At 35.0% G+C, this 13690-nt stretch overlaps 1 protein-coding gene across 3 annotated transcripts in view; it reads left to right on the top strand.

Moving 5' to 3' along the window:
* Positions 1-13690, top strand: part of DLC1 (DLC1 Rho GTPase activating protein) — a 256678-nt gene that overhangs the window by 115226 nt on the left and 127762 nt on the right. For all 3 annotated transcript variants that reach the window (XM_068680392.1, XM_068680391.1, XM_068680390.1), the window contains exon 5: positions 10249-10282. In XM_068680392.1, the coding sequence (XP_068536493.1) occupies positions 10249-10282 (34 nt within the window). The remainder of the gene's footprint in view (positions 1-10248; positions 10283-13690) is intronic.

Raw genomic sequence — 13690 nt, 5'->3', positions numbered from 1 at the left:
CCAGTCTGCAGACTATCTGCTTGCAAAAAACACCTACTCTTTTCATGTGGTGAAACAGAATTTGTGGCTTTCTGGAGTTCTTTGCACCATTGTTAATGGCCAGGAATATTTTTAAATGCTTGTGAAATATTGGTTCTAGGAGAGTTGAGTGTGAACATGAGATTCAGTCAAAAGTGTTTTTGCAGAAAATGTTTCATACTTGTAATAGTCCCTCTTAACTAAAATATGGAATAAGTCAAACTCTCCTCAGGGGACTGGTATTAGTATGAAAGCCAAGAGTGTGCTTGGACTCTTGTGTGCTGTTTCCCTCTGGAAAGTTTTGAAAGCTTAGAAACTGTGAACTACATTTTTGTACTATGCCACACAAAGTTTGGGAAAGTTGAAACAATTCAGAAAGAAACTGTTCTATTAGGGCATGATCCTGGGGAAACACAAAAAAATGCCCAGCACTTCACAGAATTGGACCCACTTATTACTCTCAGGATCTGCAGTGCATCTGTTTGCAAGGCCGAGTGAGATTTTCATGGGAATAGCGTGGGAACACAAATGTTGATGAGATGTTTCTTTGCTTAGTGCCTGCAGAAACCAAAAATAAAATTCAGAACAAAATAAATACATAAAATGACCTTGAAAGAAGACCAATTTTGAAACTTCTGGAAAAGGAAGGATCTTAAAAAGACTGTCTTCATAGTAAATGTAGTGATTAGTAAAGAGCTTGATACAAGTCCTTACTTTTAGTGGTAGATCTAAATTTCTGTGCAGATGTGCACAAACAGAACTGTGTCTTTCAAAAGGGAATGGAGACAACATAAATGAGACGGTTCTGAGTCAGGCAGTGTCAACTTGAAGCTTCATTACTGGAGCAATTGGCAAACATCTGACTGACCTTAGCAGAATTCTGTTCTGTTTCTGTACTAATTTGTCTTTTTTCTTTTTTTCCCCACTAATTAGAAAGATATCATCAAAATGGAAATTCTTTTATAGAAAATAATATTGCTTGGAACTTGTATTAGGTAAATGAATGCCAATATTGAATATACCCAACTTTTAAGTATCCCATAAAAGGAGTTTATAAGATAAAGGATTTGCAGACAGAACTTATCCTTCACAAGCTGTTGTTAGCTGTTGTTTGAATACAAAAAGATTATACCTGTTAATTAAGAAAAAATAGGCTGCCATTTCTATGGCTGAACCTTAAGGTGGTGAATGGAATCTAGAGTTCACTACAGTTGATTGCAAAATATCTCCCAGGTGTAAAATATTTCTTCCTTCCTCCCAGACATGGAAAATATGTCAGCAGCATGAGAAGTTTTATAGACAAACACTTCTATTGGTTTCTGGATTTTTATGACATCAAAGATTCTAGTTTGACAGATAGTACCTGGGAAGAAAATGGCATTACTGCACAGAGATGGAAGATGTGTAGTATGTGTGTTCTCTGTGCCTCTGTCTGTTCATGTAGGTATGTACTACGAAAAGTTTGCTCAGGCATTACCAAGTTAAGCAAGGAGCTGCAAGATTCTGAAGAAATGTAATAGGAGAAGAAATGTACACCAGACCTGGAGCACTGCTTATACTGGTAATAATTCCAGCTGAGGAAACTATATGGAAGATGAAATATGTATTTGTCTGGTTTATTAACCATACCAGGGGAACCAAGCTTTTGGCTATACGAGCAAAGGAAACTTGATACTCAGTTTGAGCAGAGTTTTGGTATTAAAGCAGAAATGGTTATATATTTCTTTCCTCAAACAAAAGAACAGGGATTTGGTTACAAGCATTTTAGCATAAAACAGCTGTGCAGATGAATGTTTTGTTTTCCAAAGAGAGTTTTCATGGGATTGGAGTATTTTTTAGAACTTTCATTGTTATATTTGGATTAAAAAAACTACTGTGCGTCATCTCCTTAGGCCCTTTTAGGAGACATCGCTCCTGTTTTTTTTCTCAGTGATAAAGAACTTCTCATCTTTCCTTAGTACATATTTTAGCTTTTTTCTTTTCCTCTCCTTTCCCTAATGGAAAAAGGGGAGTTATTTTCATATAAACAATACATTTCCTACTCAAAAAAAAAAAAATATTGAAAGAAACGGAAGTTCTTGAATGAACAGGAAAGCAGTTTTCTTACTTTTTCACTCACAAAATGTCTTCTTGTTTTACTCTATCTACCACCCCCAACCTTGAAAAGTGCTTAAAGGCTAGCACACTGCATATGCAGAATACCCCAAGAACCTCAATTTCCTTTCAGCTATCCTTCTCTTCTATGACTTACAGAAATAGTGTAAGGTCACAGTAGTGTTCGGTGATTTTTAAACTCACGCTCACTATGAGCTGGAGCATGAACAAACTGAGATACTAAAAATATGATCAAATAGACAAACAAGTTCCAGATAGCATATTTGAGAATTTATTCCCTTTCCTTCAACCTCCCCATCTTCCCCAAGACAAAGCTGCTGTGGTTATGTGCTTTTACTTCTTGTCATTTGCTTTCTACTTGTAAAAGAAAACAGGGTCATTTATTTTAATTGATTTTGCTTCACATTTTAGTAAACCAAGATGTGGCAATTATCACACCTAGCTGTCTCAATAATAACTTAAGGATATACATTAACTTTGCACTTAACGGTCTTATGATCACCTCTAATACCTGCCAAAGTTAGATGTTCTTTATTCCAGAATAAAATCCCCCAGTAGCTCCCCAAACTATTGCTGATTCTGTCTGGCATGCTACCCACCTCCTCTCTCCATCACCTTATGATTATCATTGCTATTATATGACTCTTCAGCTCCTGAGTAAAGAGCTGTAATCTTCTATAGAAAGTAACGGTTTCATCATGATAGAAGAGATACAGCTTTTGTAGGAATTTATTCCTCTATGCCTGAATGAAGTTCAAGATCAAGAGCCTCTGTAGGGATCTGCTTTTGTTCCTTTCCCACCTGGTTGAACAAATGTACTATCACAGTCACTGAATTCACATGAGATTATTAACGTAAAGATTTGTGCCAAAGTATACGTAGCATGTTTTAAAAATTAGTTTCTTGGGGTTTGCTTTTTTATTTTGAGAGAAAGGAGGAGGGGGGAAAAAAGGAAAAAAAAAAAAAAAAGAAAAAAAAAAGCAGCCTGCAGCTGCTGACAATGAGAAGAGCAGCCAGATGGGGTTACCTGCAGAGATTCAAGAGCAAACTCACACAGCATCAGAGTGTAAGTGTCAACAGTTTGCTTCCTTCCCGGTAAGCATCAATCAGTTGCTACAACGCTCTACATCTGATTTTCTTTTTCAGAATATAAAGCTTAACATAGTAAAATCTTCCTTGAGTAGCATAAATACCAATCTGTTATATTTCAAGAAACTTGAATAAGATTTTATTCTTGCTAACCCCAGAGAGATCCAGGAGACTAATGTTAGCGAATTTTAAAAATGTAGATAGCAATCAATTAGTAGATTTGGGGTGACCTCGTGGAAAGAGCACTAAAATCAGATTGCTCATTTACATATCTGATGATTTATATTGCTAATCTGTTCTCAGTTAACTCATGAACATGCGGATTCTGAATTTCAGTAGACTGACACTTGCAGGAATGAGACAAGCTTACTGATTTTCACATCTACAACCTTCAAAATTAGTAAGAATGATTTTCTTTTCTTGGGATGAAAGGTAGGAATTGCTCCTTTATTTTCTCTGAGCATTCTAGGAATGGTGAAATGATGTTTTTAATTTCCTCTTTTACTCTGGGAGTAGGTGCTCAAAGTATTAGGTAACTTAACTTATAGTTATCATGTAACATCTGACTTTCTATCATCACATGACTGATTTTTTTACTTGCATGAAACATGGAATTATTCTAAGGTTGTAAGTCTCATATATAAAGAGATGAGAAAAGAGTAAAATCACCTGGGATTCTTGTCAGCCATGCGGAAGCATTTTCCAGATTTAAGGGCTTTAAGGCAAAATCATATTTGTAGACATTACATGATGTTGAAACAAATGGGAAACATGAGATTTTAATTATCTCTTACTGCTGCCTTAGAGCTGGGTGCCCTTTGGTTCTCAAGTAGTTCAGCTTTGCCAATGTTTCAGGGTTTATTGATGTGTTTGTTATTGTAAAAGGTTTTATAAGATAAACATTAGCTAAACAAATGACTTCTGAGCTTGGGAAAAAGCTCTGTATGTGTAAATGAACCCTAATAGAACCTCTGCTGATTGATGAAAAGCATGAGTACTCTTGGGGCTGCTCCAGTTGTAGAGGTAGTGTGTCCCATCTCAGCTTTGGTGTTAATATTCAAGTTATATTTCCTTTAGGGAAGAGATGCATATGTTTGGTGGAACTGGAGGGAAGCACACAGTGTTACTATCAGAACCTGTATAAAAGTTCCTTAACATTAAACTAAAATTTAACTGACCCCTTATTCAAGGGCTGTATGTCCAGCTCAATATTTAAAGAACAGCTCAAGTGGAAACAGAGTTCCTCATCTGGAGAAGTTCTGGGAAGTATCAAAACCAAGTTTATTTTATACATTTGTTTTTATTTCAAGACCTGATATGCAAATAATGTGAGGTCTGAGAACTGCTACTTAATTAGTGATTGTTAGGGTGTGTGGGTGTGTCTTTTGTTGGTGATTTTTCCCCAAAAATATGTGGTGAAGACTGTCAGAGTACTGAGAAATTCCCAGCTGCTGCTCTGAAGGCTAAAGTCTTCAGAAGCACCCCTAAAGAGACAGGGCTTTATTCTATACTATGGCCAAATTCTACTTAATGAAGGACAAGCTGCAGACAGGCTGTTGCTCTTATCTGTCATATAAACCAGCTGTATGCGATCCTGACAGACTTCAGAGTGCTGGAAGCTTACCCTGGTCTATGGCAAGCCCATTGTAACACCAAACACAGTGCAAGACAGGATCCTGCATCATTGTTTTTGCACTTCCAATCCAGCAAGAGTCCTGCTATGCCAGCTGAATGACGAAGATGTAGGAAGCTACCAGACCACCCCAAGCGCATACTCTTGGCAAGCCTCTCAGGGAGGGAGAACTGCCAACCATCCAGCACTAACTAGAAGGGGTCTCTGTGCGTGACCTCAGTGGCATAAAGAGGCTCAGACAAACAGAAATACCTAGGCAGCAAAAAAGTGGCTGGGGAGAGGCATGCAACTGACTGAAGGAGAACACATGCAGGCAAGCATACAGCTTTGTACTTCTACTAGAACAAAATTCATAGACTTGTCATAAATTTAGCCAGACTTCTGAATGTGATGTTAGTTCCGTTTTAAAATTCAGTTAATTAATTCATGCAGCTTTATTGTTGGGTGGATTTTAATTGCCTTCTGCTCTACTTTTAGTAATTGCAATCTTCAGTAAAATGAAAGACCACAAAGAAGAAAGACCTAACCAGAATTCCACTTCTAAAGCTGGTCTGTCTTGAAAGTTGGTGGTGGTTTTTCTTTTTTCTCATTCTGTATCCAAATAAAAATAATAACCAAATTGTAAAAACTGCAGAGAGCTGAAAACTTGCTTAAAATAATTTTTGTGAAACTTGTGAAAAATTAATAATTCTGAATTATAAACCAATATTTTTACATTATTGCTATGACTTCAGTTAAATGCTAGTGTTTAGGCTTCTTAACATGTTTGCTTTCCAAATCAAGTTCATTAACACTAAACAATTTGGCTTACACTTTTCTAGTGGAGATATTAATTCAATACTTTGTAATGAAGATATAACTGAGGAAACTCCAGATTATGAACTGCAGTATTTCCCTAATTTTAAGCCATCTGAGTGATCATGGATTTTTCTTCCATAAAATAACCCAGTTAAAATTAATTATTAGTTATTTGAATTAAGAAAACTAGAGTATACCTTCTAAATAAAATAAAACATCTATTTAAGGACTCCAGGTGATACAGAACGTGCACTGTTTGAGAAGTTATATAAAGCTTAAAATCTGCTTTCCATCTGAGTATTGATGACATCAACTTTCAAGTACAAGATTGTCCATTTTTACTGGAAGAGAGAATTGTCTGTCATTTGGTTCACCAGTCCTTACTTGGTAATAGTATATTGTGTTGATGTCACCTAACTTCCTTGTGAGACGCTAAGTGGATCTTTTTTTTTTTTTAAATTCTTTAAAGAATTTTATTATTTTTTTTGAGTGTTTTGATAATTTGGGCATAAGAAAGACAACAGATGTATTTCAACCCATGTAATTGTTGCTGGTCTCAAAATCAGTGATTCTATTTAAAAAAAAAAAAAAAAAGTGATAGAAGCTGGTCTTTTTTGTTCTTATTGCAATATTCGATTTCCAGATTTCTTGAAAAAGAACATGATGATTTGTTTTTAAAGCAAATAATTTCAGTGAAAAACATAGGACTTACTGCTATTTTGCATGTAGCATCCAGTAAGGTGAAAATTTAGACCATGATGTTTAATTGCAGTAATAACAGGTGATTACCATAAAAGTGCTTCCAAAAAATAAGGTTTTTGGAAAAAACCTTAATCTTAAAATAAGATTTGCAAGAGCCTAAGCTCAGCAACAGGTGCACTTGCCCACAATTATATAAAGGCTGGATTTTTCTCTTTCTAGTTGAATCCCAGTATAGTAATGGGTATCCTGGAGTCTTCCTTTCACTCTGGGCAGTAGAAGATATTACCCCCACAGGCAAAACTCTCTGGTCTAACTGTGTTTTAGATGAGGGGAATCTAGAAATCTTTGAGATCGCTTTTGAACCTAACCTTTCCATGAACCATTGATAACTGGCAGGAAGCACTCTATTAACTTCAACCTAATTATCTATTCAAACACATGCATGAAAAAAGACTGGACAGCTGACAGTCTTTAGTGATGGAAGGGCCTTGTCAAATATTCATTGTGGATGTTTGGCAGTATTGAAAATGTGGTTCATGTAGTGCCAACTGTACTTTCTCTATTATTGTTGTAACAGACCATAAGCTCAGATGTATTATTCAGGGGGTAGGGAGTGTGAATTAAGTCACTTCTTAAAATAAAGAAGCTCATTTGGAAATTTGAAGTTTATTGCTAGGTTATATAAAAACTTTCCTGTCTACTGTAGCCTTTTGCAGAAGATTCAATCTTGATACAGCTGTTCATGTTTAGTGAATGCAAGGAAACAAAAAGATAATTACCTTAATTCATAATGGTTTTGCCTGCAGATTTTGGATCAGTATTTCAAAAAAAAAAATTACGGTTTCGCACCATAATTATGGGAGAGTCAACTCAAAACTGAGGCACTGCATGCATCTACTGACTGTACTTCTTCTGTTGTAGAAACCTACAGTGCTAAGTATTTTTGCTGAACTCAGTCAAAATTCTGCCTCTGTTATAGAAGGAAGCTAACAGGGTCAGGGGATTTTCTTTTTTCCTCTTTCAGTAGTGAAAAATTGCAGACAACATTGGGTGCAGTTCATATTGCTGTACAGAATTGCTTGTTCAAACATCCAGTATCCTTCGTCTTTCCTCCACTTTGTCTGACAAAAAAGTATTTTGTGTCAACCTGTCCATGATGAATCTCTCATGGTCACCATTTGCAATGACAGTTTTTTTTACATGTTTATTTCTATTTCCTGTTTAAAATATTCTTAAGAGCTCAAAAAACAGATATTCAGATATTCCAGCTTTGGTAAAACAAACCTTTTATGTGAGCAAAATCTTGATTTTAAGTTGAAATTTCCACCATTTTCCACCGTTTTGTTTGTAACCAGGTGACAGTCTTCTACCAAACTTCTAATAAAATTCAAAGGAAAGGGTTATTCAACCCAGTGTTGCATGTATTCATCTATATCTGAGCAAAGCAACTGCAATTTTAAATTAAAATGCCCCATCAATATATTTCACTTACTCTTTACAGTCATATTTGCAGACAGTACACTTACAGGGAATCAGCTGCAGTAGAGCAAGGATGCCTACAGAAATATGAAATATGACATCTGAAGTAAGTTTTAGCTAGGGTAAAATCCCACTATTTAGCGTAAAACAAAGTCTTAGGTATATTTCAGCAATGATCTGATAAGCAAGTCATACCTGATTAGTCCTCTAGAGGGATTTCATTTCCCCCAACCTTGGTGTGGTGCTGTTATGGGCACGTGCTATTAAAAACATAGAGAGAAATCTGACTTTGGGGGGTGTTGATATCTGAGGAAATATAAAAAGAGCATATAGCTGGCTTTTGGGGTTGTTGGTTGTTGGGAGCGGTGTTATTTAAAAAAAAAAAAATGCCCTAATCATGTGGAAATTCTTAGTCAAGTTCTTCAGCTCTGCAAGGAGTGAAAAATAATGTGAAGTTACAGTGAACCCATCTGGCCAAGCAGGAAAATCCGGCTTAATTGCTCCATTGCCAGAAATGTTAAATCACTTCCTGGGAATGCAATTCATTTGGACCATATGGAACTCATTGGAGGAAGATCCCAAGAGAATTCAAAACTGTACTGGAGATGAGAGCATTTCTCATAAGTAACAACCATGTTCTCCCACTGGGCAGCATGTAAGCAGCATATGTAGCTGTATTAACAAAAAACTAAACCAATAATAGGGCTGTCTGAGATGGTGTTGGATGAGACCCACTCACTGTTTACATTAGTTAAAAGTTTCAAGAAATGTTATGTTCATTTAGGATTTTGTTCTCAGCTTTTAAGTGGCAATAGAACATTCTGTCAGAATTTTTAGCTCATTCTACTTCTTTGCCAAGAACAGGAAAAAAAAAAAGGCATCTTGATTCAGTAGAATTACACTGTTTAGAAAACATACGTTTAGGACAATGCTTTCAAGCATGTATCTTTGTGGATAATGATTTAAAAGACATTAAAAATCAGGGCCTTTACATTTACATTACTTTAATAAAATAGGAAAAGTTACAATATTTTGTGAACTAAGCAAATCTAAACCTTTGACTAACGATGACACAAATTCTTAATTAATGAGTAAGACTTGTTTATATATGTGACTTTAGGAAAAAAAATCATAACTGTTTTAATGGATTTGGAATTCATAAGTGTGCTACAATACTAAAAAGTCAAATATTATTGTTATTTGCTGTCTTGCAACTAAAAGAATGTTGCTATTCCTTAGGAAAAATGATTCCTATTCTGTTCTTAAAAAAGATAATTTATTTTCATATCTTTTGATGCTGATACTATATTTTATGCTTCTTCATCTTAACTAATAAAAGTACAAACTTTGTGACTTACGCATCTGTCCTGAGGCATTATTAATCTGTGTATTTTCAACTACTGAACTAAACCCACTTAAAGTCTGTAAGAACCTTTAGACCTAACATCTAACAAAATTTATGTTTGGTTGTAAATAAATGTGTTTTGGTGATCATAAATTTAAAAATATATATATTTTGGGGAAATAACTAGAAGAAACAAATGACAAGGTCAACAACGTTTTAAAAACAAAGTTTGTTGCCTGCTAATATGAATCACAATAGAGTTGATTAATTTACCACTTTCTCTTTTATGGCTATAGAAATTTAGAAGTAATCATTCAGGTCAAAGGCACTACTAGTGACTCACACTGCAGTTATAGACAACATTATTGAAGTCCATTTAAGCTTGCCATAAAACCACCAGAGAAATTATCTTCCATACTCATCACTCTGTCATATCCCCATTGAGTTCTATAATTGCTTCCCGACAGTCCACTGAATCACTGCAGTTCATCTTGGCCTTACATTTTCAACCTTAAAAAGGCCTTCACCGTCAAACCATTGTCTCTTTCCACAGATGATGATTTTAGTGCTGACACTGTTTGTTGCCACACCTCAATGGTCAATGAGCGGTTATCTGAATTTTGTCTTCTAAGGTTATTCTAAAGAGTGCCTTTACATCTTGTTTTGCTTTGGCTAAGAAAGCTTAAAACTAAAAAATGGTTATAGCCTGTTCCCATCTTTCCTTCTCTTGTCCTGACTGCTCTCTTAATACTTAATTCACTCATTCTTTACTTCCTCTGTTTGGTTGTCTTTCCTGTTCTAGCACAATTCCTGGTTTCATGAACTCAGCGGCAGAATTATTCTTGACTTCTTCAGGAGAAAGATTTTTTGTGTTTTATTTCATCTTCAGCCGTGTTTTTTTCACTCCTTCAGTTATTACTAAGTAATTACTTAGTAAAAAGAAATTATTCCCACTGGAATTTTGTGGGCGTGTTTTCTAGGATGATTATTCAAAATGCACTGATTGGAATATCATCTTAACTCCATCTCTTACCTTCTCTCCTAATTTCTTATTTTTTTTCCCCTTCAGGCTATGCCAGTTATTTCAGAGAAGGAGAAGGCTGGTGAGTAAATATTTACTTTTTTTTTCTTGTTTCTTTGTATTTGTTTCCTGGAATACAGTATTACTTATCTAAGTGGTAAAAGTCTCTTTGTCCTGGGGGTTTTGAAGGTATAAGCTTACAGACCTGACAAAGGTCTGTAAATGTTATTCATTGTTTCCTGAATAGGATATTTTCTCTTTCTGAAAAGATGTACAGCTTTCTGTGAAATGCTAATCAAGTTGTTTGACCTTATCCTACAAAGCACCTGGTTGAAGTGCAGCTGTACCTTACATGTCAATTGTCCTCTAGATGCTAACTTTTTATTTGGTGTTAAAAACTATTGTGACTTATTCGATGTCTTGACTAAAAAACACAGATGCCAAAGGGTTTGTTCGGGTCAGTGAGATTTGATGATTTCGTATGAACTTTGCTGGCTATAAGTATGACAGAAGCTTTGGTTTTTCTGGAGTATTTCACTCTAGATGAGAATTTTGTTTCGAGAAAATTCCTCCACAAAATTAAAAGGTGTTTTTTCTGTTGTTGTCTGTTATATGTGGTCTATGAATACTATATGTACCTCGGTGTTGGTATGTGAAATATTTTAGTGAGCTTAGTGAAAAACATAAGCAGACATTGTTGAATGGATATGGTGTTGTGATGAACACTCCAGCTCTTAGTTCTAGAGATCTCTAGTGTTTCTGTTGGTTTCTTAGTCATATATTTTAATTGATAGCTGGCTGCTAGACCTTCACAATTGCCTCAAAATATCCATATAACACTTGGCATTCTGACCTATGTCTGATTATATATTTAGATACTTTTATGTATTGGATTATCCTGATTCAGCTTATTTCTTTTCTATTGATTATTAAGTGAGAGGATTAGGTTAAATAATTCCCAAACCAAGGCCCATGTTTAAGAAGCGTTTTCTTCCTAGATTTCATAGGTGGTATTATTTTGTATTTCTTCTGAGGTGGGTCGTATTTAGCTATGTTCTTTAAATTATGTCCATGCATGCAAACTGGCATACTTTGCAAGTGCCAATGGCAGTGTCTGACACTACTATATGTAGCAGATTTCAAACAAATATGTTGTCAAGCAGACTCTGTTTTTGAACATATTTAGCAATATTTACCATTCAAGATAAGATATCTGAAAGTCATTTAAAAAAAAAAAAAATCTCCAGGGCATAAAGGTGTAAAAACTTCATTTTTATATTGCAGGAATAAAGCCAGAATGAATGTTTGCCATTGTCATAGCTAGCATCTTGCAGAATCAAAAATAAAATTCATAGCTCTATGTATAATTTTTCAGTGTCTACAAACACTAAGTAGAACTTCATGCCATGTGGAATTAGTTTGCTTACATTTTCCTGAAGTTGAGCACAAATTGGATTTTGAATGGTAAAAATTGGTTGGCTTTTTTTTTTTTTTATCAGTTTTAGTTTTTGTTTAACTTTTTTGCAGCTCAGAAGCTCATAAGGTTATAATGTTTTTTGGAAATACTGGAAATAAATGTATGTATTTGGAAATATATTAGAAAGATGATTGTTTAGAACAGATCCATTGACTGAAATCACATGTCTGATTGTAGCTCATGCTGTTTTTGTTGAATGCAAATGTATCTTGACTCATACATTCAGGTCTCATGTTTTGTGATCTGAATGGTGTTTGTTTGATCACTGCTGCTTACAGTTCACCAGATAAATGACATTACATAAAACTAATGAAAGACTAAGCCATTAAGTACAGTGTGAAGGCCTTCACAAAATAATTGAGTATCTGTATCTCTACTCTAACAGAACAAAACAAATAGTAATCTTGTTATTTATTTGAAAACACTAGCAATGAAACTCTAGTTTATATTATTAAAAACAGAATAAAGTGTATTACAGAACAAAAAGAAAGGTCTGTTTTATTTTACTGATAGCAATGCTAAGAGCACAAGGATAAAAAGCTTAGATTGTGATATTAAAATTGTTTTTTAAAATTCTCTCAATGCCTAGTGAAACATATTATTTTTTTTTTTGAGAATTTCAAGTAATAGTTCCCTCTTTTCTACATAATACTATTTAGCTAGGACTGGAATGAGAAGTACAAGAAAATAGGCTGTTTATTTCAATGTTTCTGGTTCCGAAATTCTAGGTATATAAACAAAAAACTGTTTTTACAAGACTTAGTATTCTGCAGATTCCAGAAACTTTCAATGCTTTTCCAGTAGGCAACCAAATATTTAGACCTTAAATAGACCAAGCTGCTTAAGTAGCTTAGAAGTTCACACATTGCTGACTGTTTATAGAAGTTCTTAATGCTCAAAATTAATCAGTTTTATACATTTTCCATCCTGAAGTTTATTTAGGTTATATTAGATGCAAGTTTTCAGGTGGTGTACTTTTTTTTTTTAAAAGAAAAACAGCCATCATTAAATTTAGAGCAAAGCCAAATATAATCCAAAAACATTGCTTCGTTGTCAATTAATAACTCAGGAGTTGTATAATGAGGTTTTTGTGTTGTTGTTGTTTCTGTTTTGTTTTTTTTCCTCCCATGGAAAGTGCAGTAAAACCTGCAATTGCAGAGTCCCCTTGGCAAAAATCTATAAATGACCCATGTATTGAGCAGAACATCAGTCATGCCTGACCATGTACACTATTGCTTCAATTTGTGTGAATTAGGGCATTGCAAATGATGTGCTAGTCGTCAGTTATTTTTCAGAAATGCTTTTTAATGTTGTTTTTTTTTTTTTTTTAAAGTCTCAATGTTGTTGACACTTATGGTGATGGTGGGGGAAAAAAATAATCTTTCAGAGAGCTCTTTTAAGGTAGAAGATCAAGCAAGAAGATCAGCTGGGGAAAGTGGTGGTTCAAGCCAAAAGATCCCTCTGGGGTGAGATTAGCACCTAAATCAAGGATGCAGGCCAGCAGCCAGGTTCAAAACACTTTTTTTCAGATGTAGATTTCTTTCTTTTGGGTAATTTATGTATTGCCATATCTTTACTTGTCTTGCTGACTGTTGTAGTTTTTATCACAGCTCATGGCTAGAATTTGAGAATGAAATTTGAGAAATAGAGGTTTCATTTCACCTGGCCATAATGAAGTCAGAAGTAGTGGTCCTAGCTCAATTTGTAGTCTTTAAAAATAATCAACATTGAAACCCTTGGTTCCCCTGTCTAAATGTGATTCACATCAGTGAATCAAGTGCTGACAGTTCAGACTTCAGTATTTGTTAGCTGTCCACTAACTAACTGTAGAGTCAAGATGGGTCCTTTGACAGATACCAATGTTCATTACAATGAATGAACTGTGAGGCCCCTAAGTCAGAGCTAACTTAATTTCTGGAGCCATGCTCCCAAACAAATGTGAAGTAACTCTAAGTATTGCCTGGTCTATGTCTCTTTGTGAACCTACTTCATGATTTCCCAATTTATCCTCAA

Source organism: Anas acuta, chromosome 4, assembly GCF_963932015.1.
Source record: "Anas acuta chromosome 4, bAnaAcu1.1, whole genome shotgun sequence".
NCBI classification, from domain to species: Eukaryota; Metazoa; Chordata; class Aves; order Anseriformes; family Anatidae; genus Anas; species Anas acuta.
Note: the sequence above shows the minus strand (reverse complement) of the source record. Positions and strands in the feature narration are given on the sequence as shown.